Here is a 27,927-nt window from a genome sequence, read left to right on the forward strand (position 1 = left end):
CAGAATTTTTCTTAGTTTAATACAAAGCTGTTCAAAACATACATAATAAAATATTAAAAAACACAAATATAGTTTTAAACCAACTATAAAGCATAACTCCAACTCAAAACTCTGGCGGAGCCGCATCCTCGGGCTCAGCCTTCTTCTCCTCCTCGAACTCTGCACCAAAATCTACGGTACTAAAAATGGTGCCGCAGGTAAGTAAGATCCAAATACCACTAGATAAAAACATAATAAACTCCACAATATGCATGAAAGAATGCAAATGCTCACATCCCATAAAATCACATTTTTTCATGCACGCCAAAATCCAATTTGGCCCCAAAAATGTATTCCTCACCAACTCACGCCAAAAGTCTCATTTGGCCCAAAACATATCCCTGATATTGGCCCAAAAACTAGACCGTCAGAGCACCATAGGCGGGAATCACAGGCGGGATTCTACCACCGTACCTGCTTACCACCATCCTTACACGTGCCTCTGACTCAAACCAGTCAGTCCAACCATTCATATATACCATAAATCATTTCTCACTTACAAGCCCAGCTTTCATTTTACAAATACATGTACATGCATGCAATTATACAAAAACCCAATTTTTCCTTTTTTAAACATGAACATGCGTGCACTATACAATACAATCTTCAAGGCACAAACCAACCAACCAATCACAAATCAACAAACCAAGCAACTCCGTCCTCAATCCATCCGACTTCCGAACTCTTCAGACTCAGTCCGGAATCAACCAATCAATAGATAAATTATTGTAAGAGCAAAATATATTTAAATCTAAAAGTAAACTTTAAAAAATACTTACAGTGCTATACGGTATTTTTTGAAAGCTCGCGGCGTTGCAAACGACAGAGGAAAAGCAACGTAACCGTGTATTTTACACTGTGGCGGTAGGTAATAAATTACCCACTTTCAAACGGGGACAAACCAAGACACAAAATTGATAAGTAATAGTCTTGAGATGTTTATGAAGCTAAAGGAAGTGAGTTTTGGCCGTGGGTGGCAGTGAAAATGGCGGTGGAAGCGGAAAAAGTTCAAGTCGGAGTTGAGCTCGTGGGAGCTGCTCCAGCAACAGATCGGGGCTAGAATTGGGTGGGTTAGGACAACAAGAGGTAGGGGAAGAAGCTGTGAAGAGATGGTGGCTGGAGGTGGAGCGACGGCACTAGAAAAGCTCAAAAATCGTGTGGCTTGGAGGAGCTCATGGCTGCTAACGGTGGCTCGGATGGAGCTGAAACTTGGTGGAGATGTTCACCAATGGAAGGAGAAGAAAACTGGGTGGGTAGTGTAGGCCACGCCGCTGGAGAGCGGCGGTTATGGGCTGAGAAAGCAACTGGCGACAAAGAGAGAAAAGAGGGCTGGTGTCGTGACTTTAAGCCGTGCGTGGCGGCTAACGGCTAGTCGGATGACCCTGAAAATTGGTGGGGATGATCACTGGTGGGAGGAAAAGATTTTGGTGAGGTTGGTGTACTACACGGTGGCCGGACGGAGGCGAACCGGGAAAAGAAAAAGCAGCATGCGCACGGGAGAAGAGAAAAAGAAGAAGAAAAAGAAAGAAAGTAGAAGGAAAGGAAAAGGGAAAAGAAAAAGGAAAAAGGAAAAAAGAGAAAAGAGAAAAGAAAAGAAATGAGGTCCAATCCTCACTCCGAAATCTAAAAACTGATCCGCCGAAAACGATATTAAAAACATAAAACAACTAAAATAAATTAAACACCACATCAAATAAAATAAAAATCAACTAAAATACAATAATTTAAAATAAAAGAGCTAATATATAATTAAATTAGACGTAAAAGCGGGTCATCACAATTCAGGCTCAATGTTGACCAATTCAGAAGACATAAGTGCTCAATTTCAAAAGTTCTTATAGGACCTTTTCTCAACAGATTATCTAAAAGGGATTGAAATGTGTCTGTTGTGTGGTAACTGATGATATGAATGAATTATTAACTCAAAGTTTATTATTGTAGAAGTGAAGGAGGCTGCGTTCTAGATGAATTGCCTAAGCTCACCTGGCCTAGATGGTTTTCCTCCTACTTTTTACCAAACTCATAGGGAGTATGTTGGAAGAGAAGTGACTGAAGCTGTTCTTTATGTTCTCAACTTTGGTGGTATGGTTTTTGAGCTTTTCTTTATGTTCTGTGGTATGGTTTTTGATATCAATGACACTTTCATTGCACTTATTCTTAAGATAAAATTCCCTACTAAAGTGTCTGATTTCAAGTCCATTAAGCTTTGTAATGTCCTCTATAAGATTTTTTCCAAAACAATTGCTAGTAGGCTGAAAAGAATTTTCCTAGATATCATATGACCAGCTCAGTCCGCTTTTGTTCCAGGAAGACTAATCTTTGATAATATCATTGTGGCTTATCAAGCCATGCATACTATGAATAGTAAATTATCAGGAAAATCAGGTTATATGGCCTTGAATTTTAACATGAGCAAGGCCTATGATCGTGTAGAATGAGCCTTCTTTAGAGCTGTTATGAGGAATATAGGTTTTGCACAACAGTGGATTGACTTGGTAATGAAGGGGGTGGAATTAGTTTGTTACTCCATTTTGATTAATGGCCTTCCTCAAGCACCTTTCAAACCATCTTGAGGAATTAGGCAAGGTGATCCATTATCACCTTACCTCTTTATCATGTGTGCTGAAGTTTTGAGTTCTCTATTGAATAATGTAGAACAGACAGGTGCTATCAATGGAGTCCCCTTAAAGAAAGGAAAACTTCACATTAATCATATATTTTTGTAGATGATAGTTTACTTTTTTGCATAGCCAACTCATTAGAATGGAGCAGATTAATTTACTTGCTGAATACCTATGAACAGGCCTCTAGACAAAGACTCAACAAGGACAAGACATCTATACAATTTAGCAAGAATACTCCAAAAGAAACTCAAGACATTGTTCTGAGCATTGTAGAGTTTAGATCCACCATGTCATGAAAAATACTTGAGACTCCCAGCCCTGGTGGGAAGAGCTCGATCTAAGTCCTTTGAAAGCATATTAGAAAAAGTCAGACACAAAATCAGCAACTTCAAAGTCAAGTCTCACTTACATGTAGCAAGGAAATCCTTCTAAAAGCTGTTATTCAGGCCTTGCCTATATACAATATGACAGTTTTCAAACTCCCTTATACACTGCTGAGAGAGATTAATAAGGTGATGCAACATTTCTAGTGGGGGTAGCAAGAGCAAGAGAGGAAAATCCACTAGATTTCATGGAACAAAATGGTAAAATCTAAGGCAATGGGAGGGATGGGATTAAGAGATTTGGAATATTTCAATCTAGCCATGCTAGCTACACAAGGGTGGAGACTTCTACAATATTCACATTCACTAGTTTCCCAGGTGCTAAAACAAAAGTACTTCCCAAAGGATCATTTCTTTCAAGCCAAACTGGGTGGAAAGCCTTCCTACATTTGGAGAAGCACCTTTGCTGCTCGAGTCCTACTTGAGAAGGGCACTCATTGGAGAGTTGGTAATGGCAGAGAGATTCAAATTTGGAAGGACAAGTGGATCCAAGATCCACTAATTTTAAAGTGCAATGTGCTATCAATGCTCTAGATTGAAAGACAAAAGTGCTTGAGTAGATTGATCCAGGTCCTAACTGCTAGAGAGCTTTTCTAATTGTAGGGATGTTTTAAAGAGAGGATAATGAGAACATAATGAAGATTCCAATAACCTATACCAATAAACCAGATAAATCGATTTGGAAGGGGACATCAAATGACTAGTTCACAAAGAGAAGTGTCTATGACTTTCAGTAAGAGCTAAATGAACTCTCAAAAGGTCAACCTTCAGTATCCAATGACAGAAGAGCAGTGTGGTCAGTTATATGAAATCTGAATATCCTTATTGCAGATAGGATTTTTTTTGTGGAGAGCATGCTTAGAGAGTCTGCCCACCAAGTTGAACCTTTTTGAAAGAAGAGTTGTTGACAATCCTAAATGCCCTATCTATTTTGTAGAAGAGTCTATATAGTCCATGCTTTATGGTCATGTCTAGCAATATAGGATGTCTGGAGCCTATGTTCTAAACAAATTCAAAAGTGTGCCTACTAGAAGACAACATTTTTAGAGCTATTTGAGGCCTTTTGTTTAGATTTTGAGATAGGCATTGTGGAGAAAATTGCAGTGGTGGCAAGGAGGATTTAGCAGAGAAGGAACTAGTTCATCTTTCAAACTGATTCTCAGCATCGACAACGACGACCACGACCACGACCACCAGCCATTGAAATTGGTGAAATTTCCCAGGAAGATGTTGAAGCTTTGATGTCAACTAACGCCGGACAGAATAGCGATTATCCTGCAGGCTAGTTCCAACAGATGATTCACAGGAGAAAAATCGCTCAAAACTAGAGAGAAAAGTCTCTAGGGTTTAACGGAATATTATAAAATCCAGCAATCATGAAAATCAGTCCACAAGCCGGACTGTTATAGCCAAAAATCGTGTTTATCCGAATTTTGCCAAAAATAGCAAAATCTCAGAAATCACTCTAAATTGAAATTCGAAATAAAATAAGTAATCTGCAAAAAATCCAGCCCAAATCGGATTTAAAATGACTTCCTAACTGACAAGCGAAATATTACCATAAATAGTAAAAAATAATAAAACTAGTGATTCGGAGGGGAAAACAGCAGAATTTGAGGTCGAAAAATAGGCACATGGAGCCATTGTGGACAGCGTGCGCGCCGAAAAGAGCTTTCCGAATTGGGGTCTTATGTGCGATTCCGACACCCGTAGCTAAAGTTATGGCCAAAAGACTGAAACGCACTCAAAACGGCCCCAATGAGGAACATATCACAATCAATTCCCGCCTTTGCCCTGATCTGCCATCTCATGGTATCTCAGCGCCATCAAGGTGCAATCTGACAGCTCAGCATCATCTGTCTCGGATCCCCGTGCATCAGTCACCCCGAGTTGGAAAGAACTCGTCCTCGAGTTCAGAGTAGTGTCATCAGAATCCACAAAACAAGGACTTAGGTGCTTCACATTAAAGACATCAGAAGTCTTCAAGTGACTGGGAAGGCGCAACCTGTAAGCGTTATCATTGATCTCCTGCACGACCTCACAAGGTCCAATCTTCCAATCCTTAAGCTTATTATACTCGCCAACAGGAAAACGATCACAAGTTAATACAGCCCAAACAAAATCACCAACATTAAAAAGTACCTGACGACGATGACTGTCAACCAGAGTCTTGTACTTGGTATTGCTCTCATGAATGGTCTGTTTCACCTGCTCATGGATACCCCGAAGATACTCTGCCATCTCATCTGCTTTAGGACTGAAACGTCCTATACGTGGAATAGGGGCTAAGTCCAGCACCCCGGATGGGTTCTGACCATAGACAATCTCAAATGGGCTTAAGCCTGTGGTTTTGTTTTTCGATCTGTTGTAGGCAAATTCTGCTTGAGGCAATGCCAAATCCCACTACTTCGGCTTTGTTCCTGCCAAACATCTCAAAAGGTTGCCCAAACTCCGGTTCACCACCTCGGTCTGGCCATCCGTCTGGGGGTGGTAGGCGCTACTAAAATTCAACTGTGTTCCCAGTTTCCCCCACAGGCTCTTCCAGAAATGACTGATGAACTTGGTATCACGATCTGAAGTGATGGATCGAGGAACACCATGTAAACGCACAATCTCCCTGAAATAGAGATGGGCAATCCGGACAACATCCATAGTCTTCCTGCAAGTTACAAAATGGGCCATCTTGGAAAACCTGTCAACCACAACAAAGATAGAATCCAAGGCCCTTTGGGTGCAGGGTAAGCCCAATACAAAATCCATGCTGACATCGAACCAAAGAGCTTCAGGAACAGGTAAGGGAGTGTACAAGCCCCCATTGGTGAGAACTCCCTTAGACCGCTGGCACACATAACAACGGTCCACATAATGGGCCACATCACTAGTCAACTTGGGCCAATAAAAGTCAGAAGAGATGAGGGCCAAGGTCTTATCTCGGCCAAAGTGTCCCTCATTATGAAACTCACTTATAATTTGCTGCCTCAATGAACAATCTGGAATGCACAACTGTAATCCACGAAACAGATACCCATTATGCAAAACAAAATCATGACGGTGATCATCAGTTACCTCCTTAAATATCCTTCCAAAGGAAGGATCAGCTACATACATATCTGTGAACATCTCAAAGCCTGCAACTTTGGTACTCATGGTGGTGAGGAGTAAGGTACGACGGCTCAGGGCATCTGCGACACGGTTCAGACTCCCTGCTTGGTGCCTCAGCGTAAAGGTGAATTCTTGTAAGTATGCCACCCACTTGGCATGACGTCTACTCAGCTTGTGTTGGCCATTGATGTACTTCAGGGCCTCATGATCGGTAAACAGAATAAACTCCTTCTGTACTAGGTAGTGACGCCAATGCTTCAGGGACTGAACTATGGCATAGAGCTCCAGATTATAAGTGGAATAATTTTTCTTTGATCCCGATAGCTTCTCACTGAAGAAAGCAACCGGACGTCCTGCCTGACTCAGAACACCACCAATGCCAACGCCAGATGCATTACAATTTACCTCGAACACTTTGTCAAAATCAGGGAGTGCCAAAACTGGTGCCTCGATCATCTTCTGCTTGACCAGTTGAAATTGGCCTCTGCCTCCTCAGACCACTAGAAATCACGCCCCTTGAGGCACTCTGTGATCGGGGCAATCAAAGTACTGAAATTTCTAATGAACCGGCAGTAGAAAGATGTCAATCCATGGAAACTTCGGATGTCATGTAAGGTCCTTGGTCTGGGCCACTCCAAGACTGCATTTATCTTTGACTGATCTGCATGAACACCATCAGTAGACACAACAAAACCAAGAAAAGTCACAGAAGTAGTGAAGAAAGAACACTTCTTCTGATTAACATACAGACACTCTGTTTTCAGCATCTCAAAAACAGCACGGAGGTGATCGAAGTGTGAAGCCTATGTCGGACTATAAATGAGGATATCATCGAAGTAAACTACAATGAATTTTCCCATAAAAGGCCGCAAGACCTGATGCATAAATCTCATGAATGTGCTGGGCGCATTGGATAGCCCAAAAGGCATGACCATCCACTCATACAACCCTTGTGGCGTCTTAAATGCCGCCTTCCACTCATCTCCAAGCCTTATTCTGATCTGGTGGTATCCACTTTTAAGGTCAATTTTTGAGAAGACCTTAGAACCGGATAGCTGATCCAACATATCATCCAGACGGGGAATTGGAAACCGGTACTTTACTGTAATTCTGTTGATCGCTCGGCTGTCAACACACATACGCCAAGAACCATCTTTCTTTGGCACTAGCAGGGCAGGGACTGCACATGGGCTCATACTCTCTCGGATATAGCCCCTCTCCAACAACTCTACCACCTGTCGCTGCAACTCTTCAGCCTCCTTCGGACTGAGGCGATATGTTGGTCGATTTGGCAAACTTGACCCAGGAACAAGGTCAATTTGATGCTGAATATCCCTCATAGGTGGTAGCCCAGGAGGAAGATCCTCTGGCATCAAGTCAAAGAATTCTGCTAGCAGCCGCTGCACCTCTACTGGTAAATCTGTATCCACATCTACTGCACTATTCTCGCAAGGTAGTAAAGCATAGACCACGCCTCCATGCTCAACCTCATCTAAAAACCTGGACATGGAAAGCAGGTTAGTATTATTGGCTACCGGGGTAGGAGTGAGTCCTTCTCGCCGGGGCGCCAACACAATCTTTTTCCCCTTGATGTTAAGGGAATACGTATTCTTCTAGCCATCATGAATGACACTGCGATCATACTGCCAAGGTCGACCCAACAATACATGACACGCATCCATAGGCACAACATCACACCAGGCATTATCGAAATATTTTCTACCAATTGAAAAAGACACGAGGCATCGCCTATCAACTGTTACCTCACTTCCTTTATTTAGCCATGACAACTTGTATGGCTTAGGATGACGGTCCGTCTTCAACTGCAATTTCTGGACAACCTTCTCGGACACTACATTCTCACAGCTGCCACTGTCAATGATCATTTTGCAGACTTTATCTGCAACTGTGCAGGTCGTGTGAAAAATATTGGTTCTCAACCAATCGTCACCTAAATCGCCCTTGGGAGTCAGTAGACTCTTGCGAACGACCAGAGTCTCATGACCATCTCCATATAGCACATCATCAGTCTCATCATCATCATACATGGGCTCGCCAATCTCCTCAGTCTCGTCTACCATGTTTTCCTCAATCAACAAATCTTTGCCCTTTTGATTAGCAGGCTTCCTGCAATCAGTCGCCCTATGCCCCTGTTCACCACAACGAAAACATCTAATACTAGGGTTAGAATTACCCTGTGGGGGCTGCTGGACAGGACGGGAATCCTGAGGGCGAACTGGTCGACTGTTTTGATCGCTCCTAATCACTGGTCTCCTGTTTTGCTGTTTTTCAACAGCAAGTGCACGCTGGTAGGGCTCCAAAACATTCCACAGTGAATGAAGGCTGAGGACATCTTGTAAGGGCTGGCGCAAACCCCCCAAATACCACGCCACCATCTGCTCCTCCGTCTCAGATAAATCGTTTCGGGAGACCAATTGGTAAAACTCCGTGTAATCATCGACTGATCGCGCGCCCTGCCTCAACGCATGAAGTTGCTGAAACAAGGTTTGCGTGTAGCCGAAGGGAAGGAAGTGACCCTTCATCTTCTTCTTCATCTTCTCCCAATCAGTGATCTTGGCCTTGCTCTGCCTCTGTCGTGAACGTCGCAACTGCTCCCACCATGCAGATGCTCTGCCCTTGAGTTTGATGGCGATTAGTTTCACTTTCACACGATCGGGGACTTCCTTATAATCAAAGATACGCTCCACTTCGTTAATCCAATCCACGAATCCCTCGGCCTGTAACGTACAAGAAAACTCGGTCAGATCGACCCGAAAACCGAGGTCTCCATGATGCTCCTCCCGACCATGGTGCTCCCGGAATAGAGCACGATTGTGATATGGGTTTCCGAAAGTGGAATTAGAATCGTGATCAAAGGCCTCACGATGAAATCCTGCGCCGCCAGGCACTGGGTTAATTCTGCGACTTGCCTCTGCAAATCCTCAATCATCGCATCCTGAACGCTACGATCTCGATGTTGGGCTTCCTCATTCGGAACCTGCCCACGACGACCACGACCACGACCACCAGCCATTGAAACTGGTGAAATTTCCCAAGAAGATGTTGAAGCTCTGATACCAACTAACGCCGGACAAAATAGCGATTATCCTGTAGGCTAGTTCTAACAGATGATTCACAGGAGAAAAATCGCCCAAAACTAGAGAGAAAAGTCTCTAGGGTTTAACGGAATATTATAAAATCCAGCAATCATGAAAATCAGTCCACAAGCCGGACTATTATAGCCAAAAATCGTGTTTATCCGAATTTTTCCAAAAATAGCAATATCTCAAAAATACTCTAAATTGAAATTCGAAATAAAATAAGCAATCTGCAAAAAATTCGGCCCAAATTGGATTTAAAATGACTTCCTAACTGACAAGCGAAATATTACCATAAATAGTAAAAAATAATAAAACTAGTGATTCGGAGGGGAAAACAGCATAATTTGAGGTAAAAAAAAAGGCACATGGAGCCATTGTGGGCAGGGTGCGCGTCGAAAAGAGCTTTCCGAATTGGGGTCTTATGTGCGATTCCGACACCCGTAGCTAAAGTTATGGCCAAAAGACTGAAACGCACTCAAAACGGCCCCAATGAGGAACATATCACAATCAATTACCGCCTTTGCCTTGATCTGCCATCTCATGGTATCTCAGCGCCATCAAGGTGCAATCTAACAGATCAACATCATCTGTCTCGGATCCCCCTGCATCAGTCACCCTGGGTTGGAAAGAACTCGTCCTCGAGTTCAGAGTAGTGTCATCAGAATCCACAAAACAAGGACTTAGGTGCTTCACATTAAAGACATCAGAAGTCTTCAAGTGACTGGGAAGGCGCAACCAGTAAGCGTTATCATTGATCTTCTGCACGACCTCACAAGGTTCAATCTTCCGATCCTTAAGCTTATTATACTCGCCAACAGGAAAACGATCACGAGTTAATACAGCCCAAATAAAATCACCAACATCAAAAAGTACCTGACGACGATGACTGTTAACCAGAGTCTTGTACTTGGTATTGCTCTCATGAATGGTTTGTTTCACCTGCTCATGGATACCCCAAAGATACTCTGCCATCTCATCTGCTTTAGGACTAAAACGTCCTATACGTGGAATAGGGGCTAAGTCCAACACCCCGGATGGGTTTTGACCATAGACAATCTCAAATGGGCTTAAGCCTGTGGTTCTGTTTTTCGATCTGTTGTAGGCAAATTCTGCTTGAGGCAATGCCAAATCCCACTGCTTCAGCTTTGTTCCTGCCAAACATCTCAAAAGGTTGCCCGAACTCCGGTTCACCACCTCGGTCTAGCCATCCGTCTGGGGGTGATAGGCGCTACTAAAATTCAACTGTGTTCCCAGTTTCCCCCACAGGCTCTTCCAGAAATGACTGATGAACTTGGTATCACGATCTGAAGTGATGGATCGAGGAACACCGTGTAAATGCACAATCTCCCTGAAATAGAGATGGGCAATCCGGACAGCATCCATAGTCTTCCTGCAAGCTACAAAATGGGCCATCTTGGAAAACCTGTCAACCACAACAAAGATAGAATCTGAGGCCCTTTGGGTGCGGGGTAAGCCCAATACAAAATCCATGCTGACATCGAACTAAGGAGCTTCAGGAACAGGTAAGGGAGTTTACAAGCCCGCATTGGTGAGAACTCCCTTAGACCGCTGGCACACATAACAACGGTCCACATAATGGGCCACATCACTAGTCAACTTGGGCCAATAAAAGTCAGAAGAGATGAGGGCCAAGGTCTTATCTCGGCCAAAGTGTCCCTCATTATGAAACTCACTTATAATTTGCTGCCTCAATGAACAATCTGGAATGCACAACTGTAATCCACGAAACAGATACCCATTATGCAAAACAAAATCATGACAGTGACCATCAGTTACCTCCTTAAATATCCTTCCAAAGGAAGGATCAGCTGCATACATATCTGTGAACGTCTCAAAGCCTGCAACTTTGGTACTCATGGTGGTGAGGAGTAAGGCACGACGGCTCAGGGCATCTGCGACGCGGTTCAGACTCCCTGCTTGGTGCCTCAGTGTAAAGGTGAATTCTTGTAAGTATGTCACCCACTTGGCATGACGTCTACTCAGCTTGTGTTGGCCATTGATGTACTTCAGGGCCTCATGATCGGTAAACAGAATAAACTCCTTCTGTACTAGGTAGTGACGCCAATGCTTCAGGGACTGAACTATGGCATAGAACTCCACATTATAAGTGGAATAATTTTTCTTTGATCCCGATAGCTTCTCACTGAAGAAAGCAACCAGACGACCTGCATGACTCAGAACCAATGCCAACGCCAGATGCATCACAATTTACCTCGAACACTTTGTCAAAATCAGGGAGTGCCAAAACTGGTGCCTCGGTCATCTTCTGCTTGACCAGTTGCAAACTGGCCTCTGCCTTCTCAGACCACTGGAAATCACGCCCCTTGAGGCACTCTGTGATCGGGGCAATCAAAGTACTGAAATTTCTAATGAACCGGCGGTAGAAAGATGCCAATCCATGGAAACTTCGGATGTCATGTAAGGTCCTTGGTCTGGGCCACTCCAAGACTGCATTTATCTTTGACTGATCTGCATGAACACCATCAGTAGACACAACAAAACCAAGAAAAGTCACAGAAGTAGTGAAGAAAGAACACTTCTTCTGATTAACAAACAGACACTCTGTTTTCAGCATCTCAAAAACAGCACGGAGGTGATCGAAGTGTGAAGCCTATGTCGGACTATAAATGAGGATATCATCGAAGTAAACTACAACGAATTTTCCCATAAAAGGTCGTAAGACCTGATGCATAAATCTCATGAACGTGTTGGGCGCATTGGATAGCCCAAAAGGCATGACCATCCACTCATATAACCCTTGTGGCGTCTTAAATGCCGCCTTCCACTCATCTCCAGGCCTTATTCTGATCTGGTGGTATCCGCTTTTAAGGTCAATTTTTGAGAAGACCTTAGAACCAGATAGCTGATCCAACATATCATCCAGACGGGGAATTGGAAACCGGTACTTCACTGTAATTCTATTGATCGCTCGGCTGTCAACACACATACGCCAAGAACCATCTTTCTTTGGCACTAGCAGGGCAGGGACTGCACATGGGCTCATACTCTCTCGGATATAGCCCCTCTCCCGGAGTAGAGCACGATTGTGATATGGGTTTTTGAAAGTGGAATTAGAATCGTGATCAGAGGCCTCACGATGAAATCCTGCGCCGCCAGGCGCTGGGTTAATTCTGCGACTTGCCTTTGCAAATCCTCAATCATCGCATCCTGAACGCTACGATCACGGTGTTGGGCTTCCTCATTCGGAACCTGCCCACGACGACCACGACCACCAGCCATTGAAACTGGTGAAATTTCCCAGGAAGATGTTGAAGCTCTGATGCCAACTGACGCCGGACAGAATAGCGATTTGCCTGCAGGCTAGTTCCAACAGATGATTCATAGGAGAAAAATCATCCAAAACTAGAGATAAAAGTCTCTAGGGTTTAACGGAATATTATAAAATCCAGCAATCATGAAAATCAGTCCACAAGCCGGACTGTTATAGCCAAAAATCGTGTTTATCCGAATTTTGCCAAAAATAGCAAAATCTCAGAAATTACTCTAAATTGAAATTCGAAATAAAATAAGCAATTTGCAAAAAATCCGGCCCAAATCGGATTTAAAATGACTTCCTAACTGACAAGCGAAATATTACCATAAATAGTAAAAAATAATAAAACTAGTGATTCGGAGGGGAAAACAGCAGAATTTGAGGTCGAAAAAAAGGCACATGGAGCCATTGTGGACAGCGTGCTCGCTAAAAATTGCTTTCCGAATTGGGGTCTTATGTGCGATTCCAACACCCGTAGCTAAAGTTATGGCCAAAAGACTGAAACACACTCAAAACAGCCCCAATGAGGAACATATCACAATCAATTCCCGCCTTTGCCCTGATCTGCCATCTCATGGTATCTCAGCACCATCAAGGTGCAATCTGATAGCTCAGCATCATCTATCTCGAATCCCTCTGCATCATACTATCTCAAAGATTTACAAGAAGATCAAGAAAAAAAAAAGCCACTACTACTGCCTCTACTAGCAATCTGGTTCAAACATGGGAACCTACCCCTTTAAACAGTCCCAAAGTAAATTGGGATATTGCAATAGATAAGGTTAAAGGCATTATTGGGATTAAAGTTATTATAAGAAATAGTGAAGGATCAATGCTAGCAACATCATGAATGAACAAAACCTTTGTGCATGATCCTTTATTAGCAGAAGCAACTAGGGCCTTACAAGCTATTCTCTTCAGTCTGGAGTTGGGTCTGCAGTATATTATTTTGTAAGAAGATTCATTATAGATTATAAAAGACATCTCAAAGGATAGTGATAAGCTTTCTAGTTATGGTATGGTGTTAAAGTGATATATTAAGTCAAAGCTATTAAGTTTCACTAGTTGGCCTACATATCATGTGAAGATGGAGACTAATTGTCTAGCTCACTCTTTAGCTAGATTAGCGTTATTTGTTATTGATGTAACAGTGAATAGGAGGATTGTCATTCATTTATTGTTTCCATACTTTAAGGACTTTGACGAATAAAAGCTTCTTTCAAAAAAAAAAAAAAAAATCTTATTATTTAAGTAATGTGTATAATACTCTATTTATGTATGATACTCTATTTACCATATTGAGAATAGAGTAAATCTTCAATATAAATTAGAAAACAACTCCAAAAATAATTAGGTAAAAATTTGGGATAATACAAACAAAAGTTTGTAAGAATTAGACAAATAATTTATAAAATTTAAACCTCTACCACGTCACTATCTAACATTTGACCTCGTAGGTCTAATGACGTCAATCCTTATTAAAAAAGCACAAGAGTTCAAGTTATCCAACACCACCGCATATGAATAATAAAATAAAATAAATTGACTTGCACACTTATATACACACAAAATTTATTTTCTGAGGGTTGAGAAAATAATAAAATCAATAATTATAATTTTATATATTTTTCATAATGTATATACATATTCTATATGATAACGAAATGTTCTAAAAAATAATTCAAGATACACAAATATATTATCAATATAAAATTAAGAGATATAAGAAAATATCTTAATATGTTGAGTTAAGAAGGAAATATTTTAAAGCTAGGTCACTCAAATAAAAATGGAAATTTGAATATAATTCATAGAAAATAATAAAAATATATTAAAAATTATAATAAAAGCTATGGGAAAAGATTTTTGAAATAAATTTAAGGGGCAGGGGGGGTTATTTTTATTGTTTAGGGAGGGACAATCCTTTTCTTTTTTTCCTTTTCTTTTGCTATTATATAAAATAAAATCACAATAAAATATAAAATTGGAAAAACAAAATATTAAAATGATTATCACACTATTGATATGAAGATCTTTTTAAATTAATTAGTGTAATAAAAAATGATGTCTTAATTTTTTTTAACTGTAATGAGTCCTACAGAAGTGGTATATTTACATACCTATTTATAAGTAGTAGATCTTATAAGATAAGGGTGGGATAATATTGTCCTTATTAATATTAGTTAATGCATAAATATTTGCTACAAAAATCTAGTAAATGTAAGAAAATTATATATATATATATATATATTATACATCATCATTTCTAAAACATAAAATCTAATCTAAGCATAATGAAATGTGTCACATACATGGAAGAGGTCAAAATGAGATAATAGTATGGTATAGAATAATTATTAAATAATCCTTAAATATGAACAAATAATATTTCATCTTTTTGTAGAATATCGTGTCAATTGAAATTAATGATTATATAAAATAATTTTAATTATATGATATGTTGTGATCGGATAAGATCCTGTTGTAATTAATAATTTTTCCTTATTTTTAGAAATAATTTTTTCTTAGAGCATATAGAGAAATTTTATTTACAATTCTTAAGTGAGAACTGCATGTATAGATCCTTTATTAAAAAAAAAAAATTATTTTAAAAGGGATATTTTAATAATTTAAAAAATTTTAAAAAATAAAATTATTTATATTTACGTTACAATCTTTAAATAATAACTATACGTAACGTTGCTCGAGTATATTTATCTATTCGCAAATGTATATTTATTAAGGGAAATTTAACATGGCTTTAGAGAGAGAGAGTAATATATAATTCATTACATCAGTAAATTACATAAAAATAAATAGATAAAAATAATTATATATAAAATTTTTAAAAAGAAATGATGCCATTGTGAATCTGAATACAGTAAGATGTACGTGTCAGCGTTTCACACTGGAATACTCCGCCGGTTTAAATTTGACTGTGAAAGTGGTTTCAGATCCGTGCATTCTGGTTTTGTCCATCCATTTTCATTTCCCATGGCGTTCTCATCCTGAAAGCCCTGACAGTAACAGGAGCAAGTTCCCCACTAGCTTACTCTCTTTGATCCTACAATCGTGTGGACATGGAGTCTTAGATCCGACCGCCTTCGCTACACTGACGAACTCTCTCGCACTTTCTGGTAATTCTGCACGTTTTGCATAGAAAACCACAATGATAATGGAAATCGAAGGTTTCAGCTTTCTTACTTCCTTTTCCCGCTTGGAGATTTTATTCAATGTCTGATGCTCTGTTCTTTCTCTGTTTTTCTCCTATGCGTTTTTAAACAGTGATTGTAATTGTTTTCTGGGGAGATCTGGCTGGTTTTCGAACCGATTGTGGTTTTGGAGCGATTGAACAGTTTGATATAGTTGAATTTGTGGCGTTAGATGCTCAATTTCCGTCTGCTTAGTGTAGAAGATCTAGAACTGACAGTGGTTTCCGTACAACTCGAATCCCCAAAGTTGTGATTTTTAGCGCTGGTTAGAGACCTTTGGCTGCTTCGCGGCTCTGGATTACTTAATCACTGAGTTCCGCTATGGAGACAATTCTTGTGGTGGCTCGGCATAGGAACCAATACTACAGCCGAAGCAAACCCGATGGGCCAGTCCGATTGGGTTCATCCCCGGCCAGAGACTTCAGAGGGATCAATTGCCGGAGTTTTGAATCCGGTGAAGGTATACTCCCAACCCCATTGAGGACTTGCTCTTCTCCTGTAGCCGCACGGGCACGTTCTTCTTCTTGTTCTTTATCTGTACTGGAAACACCATCTGGCCCACAAAACAATATCAGCGTGCAGTTCAAAACAACTGCGACAAGCTCCCCAATTAATATCGATGCGAAGGTTTGTAAGAAGAATAGGGCTTTTAGCGAGGAAGTCGCTAATGAGAGGCTCTCATTTTCTGAGCGTTGGGCTGGCCCCACGTACTCGAACTCGCCGCCGCCGAGTTCTTTACCAATACCCAAATTTTCGATCCTGCCAAAGAGGAGCGTGTCGCTTGATTTGCCCCGTTCCGCTCCTGAGCTCGAAATGCATCACCCGATGGCCAAGTCTGCGCCCCCATCTCCTACCAGGTACTATACCAATTCGACGAGGGATATCACGAGGGATATCTTTCGTAGTGCTGACTCTGCGACTAAGACTTTACGTCGCATTCTCAATCTCGATCTTGATGATTAGTGAATTAGTAGGAGTGTTGGCCTGCTGTAAATAAGTCTGCTTTGAAAATCTGGGTTAGTGTTAGATTGTATATAGAGTGAATAAAATCGGTTGGTAGTGTGATTCTGTACGAGTTTGTTTAGCTCAGTAGCTGTTGGTACAAGCGATGGTTAGGGCTCTGGCCTGTCAACAATCTCTGGGTTTCACATTAAGGATTGATGTGGATTTGGGATTGATTTATGTACTTGGATTTTGGTCTTGGACGGCATGTCATGACCGGACGAAGGCACCTATACTGTGTGTGCTTTTGCGGCATGGTTGGAAGCTACATTGGGATGTTTTGGAAGGAGAAGGGAAGCAGTGCATCGGAATTTGCTAGTTTAGTTGCCGGAGCTATATTTTTATTTACTGATGTTTAATCTATCAGGCCTGAAGGAAATCATATTTCTAGATGAGAAAGTTATGATATTAAGTTCTTGGTAGAAGTTCTTAACAGAATTCTTAATTTTCACTGATCTGTTCTTAGGTTTGGGTCTCTGGCTTCAGAAGCTGTATATACTGCAGAATCTTAAACTGACTCCTTACACCAACTCCTATGCTTCTGTTTCATTCCTGGTTTTTCTCAGCGTCTTTCGTTGTTCTTAAACTTCAGCATCCTTTCTAACTTTCTTTCTCAGACTATTACCGTCTTAAATGAATAGATGAAAGGTTGCCTAAATTGGCTGGCTCAGAGCCTCAGATGAGCCGCCTTCCTCGAACCCTTTACCCACCTCTCAGCTTCTCCGCCCTTCTTACTTACTGTTTCTATCCTTTTACTAGGATCTGACTCCTCTCTGTACAATCTGGGAGGTATGGTTCCCTTCGCCATTTTCCTGGTTTTTAAGAGCGAAAAGTGGGAAGGGAGCTTCTGCTTCTTCTTTTTGTTGGCTTATTCCATGTGTTGTCCTCTTGTAAGCTCCTTCTAGTTTCCTGTTCTGTGAGTGCATATTGTCCCATTCATCTTGATCTCGGCAAGGGTTATCTTCCTTGGAGGTTATTGATCGTACCAAGTGATGCTCAAGGTAAGAAGTAATACCCTTTTGGATTTTTGTTTGTATGCTATAATATATATTTTGTATACCGCTAACTTCTATTTCTTCTATTTTTCAACTTGTGAAGCAGGGTGCCTGTCAGAGAAGAATGTGGTAGCTGGCTTTACTTGGGAATGTAATTCACGCTGGATCTAGTGTTGAGAATGAATGCTGTTATTGATCTCTGCATACTTCTCTAACAGGGAGCCCCTATCAGAGGAGCTGCATGCAGTTCTTGGTCTTATCGGTTGTATTGAAAAAAGCATACTATCCATATTTGCTTGGTTGATCTTTTGTTGCATGAGTATCCTAATGTAGTGGAGTCTCTATGTAGTGTTAGATTTTCTGCCGTCTTGGCCCTTTATCACGTTGTATCAGATTCTGATGTTAGTATCTTGTTTTGCATTTATGTCAATGTTTATGACATCATCCTGCCTTGTGATTGATATTGTTGTTTCTTGAATTGTTGACATTAGTTGCTTATGAATGGTTATGATGGCCATTTGCATTGAAGATATTGAATTTCTATCAGCTATCTTGATAGACAAATGGTTGCTATAGCTGTTGTGCTAATTTAAGGATTTGAGTTGATCGCTGGTATGATACTTTGCAATTAGCGGTTTGGCCACTTCCAAGCAACCATTTGTGTTTTAAGTCATGATTCTATTGCCTTGCAATTTGAATCAGAGTTTTAGAGAGATAACAGAACTCAGTTGCTTGGTGCCTCTTCCCCTTGTTGCTTCTTTGTCCACTTGCTGGCTATACCTGTATATGTAGGGGGCCTTTTTGCTTTTAGCATACGTGGATGAATATATAAAACCGAGCAGTGGTCCGTATGTGAAAAGGTACATGACCTTCGACGTAGGTGTAATGTGACACTTTTGAATCCGGAAGGTGTGAATTTGAGTTTGTGTTTTTCTTCTTGCTTTAAGTATGGTTCATTCGCCGATAGCTTAGTTGGAAGTGGTGGTCCATAAATATCACTTGTTCTAAATATTCTTCCATATATTGGCGAAGTCACAATCTTGAGAGTGCCATCTGTGTATTGTGCCCAAATTGTTAGCATCTCATGCTCTCCAGACTTTCTCTAGTCTTTAGCAAGCGGGCTTTGCAAAGTTACATCTCTGTTTTCGTATCTGTTTTTGGTGGAAAGGAAAAGCATAACCGGAAAAGGGGTAGAAGAGAAGACATGTTCTTTTTATCCGGACTTGGTTTTTTATTCCAAAAATTTAAACGGAGAACATCAATGATTTGAGGCTCTATGGTCTATTTATCTCGTCCTACAGAATCGAAACCTAAGGGCTGTTGAATAGAATGACATTTGTCGACACTCGCTGTCCTCTCACTTTCATCTTCCTTTTCTTGTATAGCTATATTGAATGAATTGGAGGCTCCTTTTTGCTCTTAAGAAAATACGTAAATGAGTTTGATGATCAATGAACAAGTCATGAACAAATTGGGGATTTGGAGGGTGAAGAAAAGAACATGTTGTACAAATTGTGTTATCGTAGCTGGGGACGAACGAGTGGCTTGAACTATAAGCCAAAGATTGAGAGAAAGGGGGGTGGGGGAGGATAAAAAAGTCAAAAGGAAAAAGAGATCTTATTTAATGAAATTTATAAACTGATATGATTTAATATGATGCGTTAAATTTAATATAAAATAAAAATCACTTTATAATATAATTTATTATATCGTATCATGTTAGGTTGTAAACTTATTTGGTATATTTATTTATATACAATACAATATATTCTAATTTTTAATAGAAGACAAGCAACAAATAATCAATCCCAAAACAGGTTACTGCCTCTCCTAAATACATGATCTAACACATTGAAGTATTTCACCAGCATAGGTAAGCCTTATATTCTAATTAGCATCGTTTATTCTTCTAGAAGAAACAAATCCACATTTGACATTTTCTAATAACTTGCCTCCTACATACTCGATAGAGGCCTCTCATCATTCTTGTGGATCTTCTAGTTCGTTTTAGATTCAAAATGATTCAAAAATTTTATTGTTAAGTAAGAAAATAATGTGAACTATTGTCATTGTTCAATATATAAGTTTGGTGGTCAGCCTAGCCAAACTATAAGACCTTGTCTCTGGTTCGAATTAGTTCAAGCCTCTTGGGGATAGGAGCTTAATCGCTGAACCACAACACGAGGAGTTGTGCCCTTTAGTGAATCATAAATGTGTTTATTGCAAGAGCTCCTTTCATTTGATATAAATAGGGAACCCTACTTACGAATTTAAATACTCCAAATTCTATAGAAATTTAGAGAAACAATTTCACCATCATTTTTTAACTTTTATTTTTTTTAGACTTTGTCTATTTTATATTAGGTTCAAGGATCTCATTTTGTGTGCACTGAAAAGAAGATTATCGAAAGTTGATGATGTTTTATCTTGGGAGTATATTGTCAAGAAGCCTAGTGCACGCGATGGATCTCTCTAAGAAATGCGTCCATCACAATATGCCTTATCACAAGGTTTTCTCTTTCTAGATTTTTCTTGTTATTTTGTAGTTCTTAGGTTTACAAAGCGTATGCATATATATTTTTTATATCCATATTTCACGAAAATCTTAGAGTAGAATTTTATTTTTATTAAACTAGAGGTGTATTGTTGATTGATTGGTTATCATTATGACTTCTAATAAAACTATTGCACCCGAGAAGTTTAGTGGAGTCAATTTTAAGTGTTGGTAAGAAAATATGAAAATATTTTTTACAATGCTTGAGTTATATTTTGTTATTGGAAATGATCCTCCTTTTGATACTTTACATGAACCCACACATATTGTTGATTTGCAAGCTTACACATGAAAAGATAATTTGTGTAGATGTAGGATTTTAAATCATATAAGTGATAACTTTTTAATGTTTATCTAACCATTAAGTCCGCCAAAGAGATATGGAATATTCTTGATAAGAAATACGATGTACAAGATGCTGGAATGAATAAGTACAATACAAGCCAATTTCTCGACTTTATGATGGATGATTCCAAAACTATGGCAGAGCAAGCCTATGAGTTAACTATCCTTACCATGACTTGGGCCAACGGAGAATGGGTATTACCAAGCATGTCTAAGTTGGTTGTGCAATAGACAAGTTGTCTCTTTCATGGAAATATTTTGTCCTATCTCTCAAACATAAGACTGCAGACATGACCATGTAAACATTGATCTCTGCCAATATGACACAAGAACAACAATTGGAAAATAATCCTATCCCACTTTTCGTATCTAAGTTATAGTCTAAGTGTAACAGTCCGTAAGAAATTCTATGTTTCTTTAGGTTTTAGGAATTTTGTGAAAACCTTGAAAATGAAAAAGTTTCACGAATTGACTAATCGCACAAGTTTAGTTTGTTAGCCTAGTTAGTCTTACTACTTACAATGATGCCAGAAACACAATTTTATTTATTTGAGGTACTTAGAAGCGTTAAAATGGGAAGCGGTCTTCGCCATTAGTCTTAGAGGAATATTTAAGATTTTGTAACACAATAAAACAATTTTTGATTTTCAGAATAACGCTTGTTCAAAAATATGTTTTGAGTTTTTCAAGGCACTTCAGAATCAAATTTTGATAAACGATTTGCACCTTGAGGTTGATATGATTATTTAGCATTTTTCAGTGCAAATCTTATTTTTCATTTTTTTAGAGTGAATAGTAACTTCAGTGTGAGCACCTATACTAGTGTTTTCAAAATTACAGTATGTAATGTCCAAATTAAGTTAGAAATTTTATATAGACACTTGGTAAGATTTTAGCTACACTTGGAGAATAGTATTGGACATTTGGAACCAAGAGGAACCATGAGATGGAAAATATGAAGGAAATCAAGTTTGTGATCATGTCACCTAAAGCTTTGGAAAATATGAAGGAAACCAAGGTGTCCAGGACGATGAGTCTCTTAATCTTGTACGCAGAGCGTTCATTCTTTCCAAGGGCACAATCCTCACATCTTGCCCCCTTAAAAGAAATTTTTGTCCTCGAAATTTGGGGACTATCGCTCTTACTAATATCACAAACACTTAGTGAAGGCTGAATCAGATTCTTACCTTAGTTATTCCCTTCATTTTCATTGTTGGGTTCATTAGGTAATGGTGAGGGAACATTCGATTCCTTGGACATAGTGTTTTGGGCATTCACAAACACATCCAGATCCAACCTTTCGATTAGTGGGTCTGGGGCTCCTTCTTCATGCGTTTGACGCCTTCTTCTTACTTGTCTTACTCTAACTTTAGATGCTCCACTAGACTCTGTTTCTGGTTGAATGGCTTAACATATACACCTCATTTCGATTTCTCCTTGGAACACCCATTCCCAAGCCGTGCTTTTTACCTCGTATGGTCTTGCTGGCTCGGTGAACATGACTATGTTGCGGTAGTCTAGGACTTTGTTGCAATGTATCGCAATCTTGGCCATCGCTCGTTGATGCTCTTCTTTGGCTCATTGTTATTCCTCCAACAGTCTCACTGCTTCAAGCCTTTCCTCAATGAGTCGTTCGATTATCTCTAATTGCGTATCGGTGTTTTGTGTGGTTCTCTTGGCTCTATCCATGATGTTACTACTCAGAATACTCAAATGGGCGTACTACGGAATCAAGCGGATTCAACAATTATTTATAGCCGCATTTACCAACTAGTCAAAATGGCATTAACACCCTCATTTGTTAAGCATAACTGTCAAGTTATGGGAAGTCGAATAAATAAGTATACCATTTCCTCATGACAGTTTCGCTTTCCTAGCTAATCTTTTAGGCTTTTGGGTTTCGCCACAACATCATTACCAAGGGTATTGTTTTGGACCTTAATCTTTGTTTCTTCCAATCCAAAATTTTTATTGACGTCTCTTCTTATGTAAGATTCAGTTGATGTTGAATCTCACTTGGGTTAATTATTTGGGGCTCCGGTTTCTTGAATCTTTTCCTCGAAGTGGAGATGTAGAACATGTCATGCGCATCTCCGATTTTGGCTGGTAGTGCAACTCTATAGGCCACTAGGCCTATCTTTCCAACCACATAATGTCCAACATGCCTTGGGCTCAACTTTCCTTTCCTCCCAAATCGTTTTATGCCCTTCATGGATGACAACATAATGATACGTAATATCCTTCCTTGAAGGTTAAGTCTCTTCTTCGCGTATCAGCATAACTCTTCTATTGACTTTATGCCCCTGCCATCTTTTCTTGTATGACCCTGACTTGATCCTTCATCTCTTGGATTAGGTCTGGCCCAATGAGCTTACCTTCTCCAACTTCATCCCAACATAGGGATGACCTAAACTTACTTCGGTACAAGGCTTTATATGGCTCTATCCTAATAGTTGCATGGTTACTATTGTAGTAGGCAAACTCTATTAGGAGTTTATGATTCTCCCAAGTACCCCCAAATTCCAAGCCACATGCCCTTAACATGTATTCCATTGTCTGAATGGTCCTTTCTAATTGGGTGAAGAGGTGCTTGAGACTCTTGTGGCCTGTCCCCCTTGCATCAAACTGCATCCAATGCAATACTTAGATGCATCACTGAAAACCATCATTGGCTAGTGAGGCTTTGGCAAGGCCAACACAGGAGCCGTGGTCAGCTTGAACTTCAATTTCTAAAACATCCGCTCATAGTTTTCAATCCACATGAACTTGGTGTTTTTCTTGGTCAAAGCCATGAGCGGACTTGAGAGTCTGAAGAATCCTTCCACAAATCTCTGATAGTATTCTGAAAGTCCTAGAAAACTTATGATCTCATGAACCATTGTGGGACATTGTGTTGATCTGCATGTGTGCATTTATCTCCTGCTGCATGTGTATTGCATGTGTGAGTGGCTGCTGTCTGAATGAGGCCTGGTCTGCATGTGTGCATTCACACTTCATTTTTTTGAATGATGTCTTTGCTATGTATTGCCCAAACTATCCCTGTTATGAGAGGAATAAAAATGAAATATTTATTTTCATGTGAAACAATTGCATTATAAATCTTTTTAAGCACAAAAATACCAGAATTTATCAATTGACTTAAGTATTGTGATCTATTGCATAATTAAGTACTTAAATTATTTTTTATTAAACAATTTGTTCGCTTAAGTAACTTCATCACACCCCCAACTAGCTTTTTGCTAGACTCTAGCAAATAAAGTGAACGAATTCATGCGAAGGTGAGATTTCCAACTACAATTTCAAAAGAAGTTCGAGAATCACATGCCATGAAATAGACTTGTTGAGTTTAAGAACACTGGAGATAGATTAATCTGAATTTTGTATCAACTAAGAGATTTATACACAATTTTAGTTAATCAACCAAGGGAATTACATGTAACAAAGCTTGCTTTCTTTCAAGTGTATGGAAATGGGGTTAGAATTCCAAGATCGACTACCAAGAGACATTAACAGTTTCAATCACAACAACCAATCTGAGAAAACCACATGGTTTTACTCTAATTCAAAACCATTGTAGTGGCGGCTTTCACGCTATTACACTTTGAAAGGCGCCTACTTCTTTTTTTTTTATTTTTTTATTTTTTAACTTTCCAGCATGTAAAATTCAAGAATGAGGAATTTAATCTGCTTTCAACTCATTACTAGCACTCCCCAAGGTGGACCAAAATATGTCTAAGGCATGCAAACAGAGAAATAAATTCTCTTCCACCCACTAGCTAGATTGTAGCATTGTCCTCAATGATGCAAAAGAAACGAAAGAATTTACACAAAGAGAGCAGTTAAGGGGCAAAACAACTAAAAGAAGAACCAAAAATTCAAAGAAAAACTGAAAGGAAGTACTTGGATAGATTTGAAAGGAATGCAGCCAAAATAAAAGATAAAAACTGAAGAACAAAAGAAGACAATGAAAAGAAATGGATAGATCAAGAACCATCAATTAGGACCAAGCAAATGTAGAGTAGATTTCTCAGGTACAAAGTTAGAAATAAAAGGCTTGAGCCTTTGACCATTAACCTTAAAAATGTTACCATTGAGATGATTCATTATCTCTATAGCACCATGAGGAAAAACAGTTTGTACCACATAAGGCCCACTCCATCGAGACCTTAACTTACCAGGGAACAAGTGTAACCGAGAGTTGTACAATAACACTTTTTGATTAGACTCAACAGTCTTACATTGGATGTGTTTGTCATGGAAGTTCTTCATTCTTTCTTTGGACAACTTAGAGTTGTTGTAGGCATCCATCCTCAACTCATCCAACTCAGACAACTGCAATTTTCTCACAACCAGCTTTATCAATGTTAAAATTGCATTGCTTAATGGCCCAATACGCTCTATGTTCCAACTTTACAGGCAAATGGCAAGCCTTACCATAGGCTAGTCTATATGGAGACATGCCCAAAATGGTTTTAAAGGTTGTTCTATAAGCCCACAAGGCATTAGACAATCTCAAAGACCAATCCTTCCTGTTTGGGTTAACTGTTTTTTCAAGAATGTTTCTAATCTCCCTATTTGCTAGTTCAGCTTGTCCATTGGTTTGAGGATGATAGGGAGTAGAGATTTTGTGATGGATACCATACTTCTTCATTAAGGTCGAGAAATGCTTGTTACAAAAGTGGGTGCCATTATCACTGATTATGGCTTTAGGCATGCCAAACCTTGCAAAAATGTTTTCTTTCAAAAATTTTAAAACAACTTGATGATCATTAGATTTGCAAGGGACTGCCTCAATCCACTTAGAAACATAGTCAACAGCAAGCAAAATGTATAAATAGCCATAAGAAGAAGGAAATGGTCCCATAAAATCTATCCCCCAACAATCAAAAATTTCAATCACTAGTATGGGTTGCATAGGCATCATATTTCTCCTAGTGATTCCTCCTAATTTCTGACAAGGTTCACAAGTTTTACAAAAACTAAAGGCATCCTTGAACATGGTTGGCCAATAAAATCCGCTTTGAAGAATTTTGGCCACTGTTTTGTGGGCTGAAAAATGCCCACCACAAGCTTCCGTATGGCAAAAATTTAAGACACTAGAAATTTCATCATTGGGCACACACTTCCTAATGATTTGATCTGAACAATACTTGAAAAGGTAAGGATCATCATAGAAGAACGATCTCACCTCAAGCATGAATTTCCGTATATCTTGAGCGCTCCAATGAGGTGGTGTTTGTCCTGTCACCAAGAAATTTACTATATCAGCAAACTAAGGCAAATTTTCAACTAACATAAGATGTTCATCAGGAAAAGAATCAAGAACAGGTGTCGGTTGTTCAGTTTCAGCAACTGTGAGCCTAGACAAATGGTCGGCTACCACATTCTCTACTCCTTTTTTGTCCTTGATGATAATATTGAACTCCTGGAGTAAAAGTATCCATCTAATCAACCTTGGTTTTGCATCTTTCTTTGTCAATAAATACTTGAGAGCTGCATGGTCAGTAAAGATGACTATAGGAGAACCAAGAATATATGCACGAAACTTCTCTAAAGCAAATACTATAGCAAGTAATTCTTTTTCAGTAGTAGAATAATTTTTTTGAGCAAAATTCAAAGTTTTACTTGCATAGTAAATGACATAAGGAAGTTTGTTCCTACGCTGTCCAAGAACAGCTCCTATAGCAAAATCACTTGCATCACACATGATTTCAAAAGAAAGTGACCAATCAGGAGGTTGAAGAATAGGAGCAGTGATTAGCAAAGTTTTAAGCCGACAAAAAGCTTCTTGACACTCGGGTGTCCAATCAAATCTTACATCATTCATCAATAGCTTACATAGAGGCTTAGAAGTAGAGCTAAAGTCTTTGATAAATCTCCTATAAAAACCCGCATGCCCAAGAAAAGATCTAATGTCTTTTATTGACTTAGGTGTAGGAAGTTTAGAAATCAACTCAATTTTTACTCTATCTACTTCAAGTCCTCTAGATGAAACAATATGTCCCAGAACAATGCCCTGTTGTATCATGAAATGGCACTTCTCCCAATTAAGTAGCAATTGCTTCTCTTCACACCTGGCCAAAACAGCTTGTAAATTGGTTAAACAACTCTCAAATGAATCACCAAATACAGAAAAATCATCCATAGACACTTCTAGGGTGTTCTCAATCATGTCACTAAAAATGCTAAGCATGCATCTTTGAAAAGTTGCTGGTGCATTGCATAAACCAAAAGGCATTCTTCTAAAAGCAAAAGTACCAAAAGGACAAGTAAAGGTGGTCTTTTCTTGATCCTCTGGTGCTATTTCTAATTGATAGTAACCGGAGAATCCATCTAAGAAGCAATAAAAAGCATGTCCAGCAATTTTTTCTAACACTTGATCAAGAAAAGGCAAAGGAAAATGATCTTTCCTAGTGGCGGCATTCAACTTCCTATAATCTATACACATGCGCCAACCAGTAGGAATTCTGGTGGGAATCGATTCATTTTGCTCATTTTTAACAATGGTAAGTCCAGATTTTTTTGGAAGAACTACATGAATGGGACTTACCCACTTGCTATCCGAGATGGGGTAAATGATACCCACATCAAGCAATTTCAACACCTCATCTTTAACCACTTCCTTCATTGTGGGATTCAACCTTCTTTGCATTTCCCTAGAAGGCTTTGCATCATCTTTTAAATAAATCCTATGGGTACACTCCAAGGGACTTATACCTTTTATATCAGCCATTGTCCAACCAATAGATTTTTTATGCTTCTTAAGCACATCTAGCAATTTATCTTCTTGTTCACTAGTTAAGTGAGAAGAAATTACCACAGGGAAGGTGCTTTGTGGTCCTAAGAAAGCATACTTCAACTCCAATGGAAGAGGTTTGAAGTCCAAAATCGGGGATTGCTCCTCCGAAGGCTTGAGGGTTGATGTCAATGGTGGAAGTTGCTCAAATTTTGGCCTCCATGGTGGTGTAACTTGCTGACCTATTAAGGAAACAAGAGATGAGTTATTAACATTATCAAATATTTTTAAATCTTCTTCAAATTTCTCTAAAGAATCAATAAGTTGAAAGTAATGTGCAGAATTTTCATCAATGAAATTTTCCAGCAAATTCACTTCATGAACTTCTTCAACTTCTTGCGGTTGCCTGCAAAGATTAAAAATATTTAGCTCCAAAGTCATATTTCCAAAATTCAACTTTAAAACTCAACTTCTACAATTTATGAGTGCATTAGAAGTAGCCAAGAAGGGTCTTCCTAAGATAACAGGTGCTTGGAAAG

General features: G+C 39.4%; 1 protein-coding gene across 2 annotated transcripts; it reads left to right on the forward strand.

Annotated features, from left to right (window-relative positions):
• Window positions 1–15,443: 15,443 nt before the first annotated feature.
• Window positions 15,444–18,281, forward strand: LOC122318840. Of its 2 annotated transcripts, none has more exons than XM_043136527.1 (3): window positions 15,444–15,681; window positions 15,830–17,759; window positions 17,857–18,281. In XM_043136527.1, the coding sequence occupies exon 2, from the start codon at window positions 16,078–16,080 to the stop codon at window positions 16,717–16,719; it is 642 nt and encodes a 213-aa protein (XP_042992461.1). In that variant the 5' UTR covers window positions 15,444–15,681; window positions 15,830–16,077; the 3' UTR covers window positions 16,720–17,759; window positions 17,857–18,281. The 2 variants fall into 2 exon arrangements, with proteins under 2 accessions (XP_042992461.1, XP_042992460.1); XM_043136526.1 differs by having other exon boundaries at window positions 17,860–18,281.
• Window positions 18,282–27,927: the final 9,646 nt, after the last annotated feature.

The sequence above is a fragment of the Carya illinoinensis genome, chromosome 8 (genome assembly GCF_018687715.1).
Source record: "Carya illinoinensis cultivar Pawnee chromosome 8, C.illinoinensisPawnee_v1, whole genome shotgun sequence".
In the NCBI taxonomy this organism is placed as follows: domain Eukaryota; kingdom Viridiplantae; phylum Streptophyta; class Magnoliopsida; order Fagales; family Juglandaceae; genus Carya; species Carya illinoinensis.

Excerpts from the sequence above, each read along its gene's own strand:
- LOC122318840 (XM_043136527.1), top strand. The coding sequence starts at position 16,078 with ATGGAGACAATTCTTGTGGTGGCTCGGCATAGGAACCAATACTACAGC.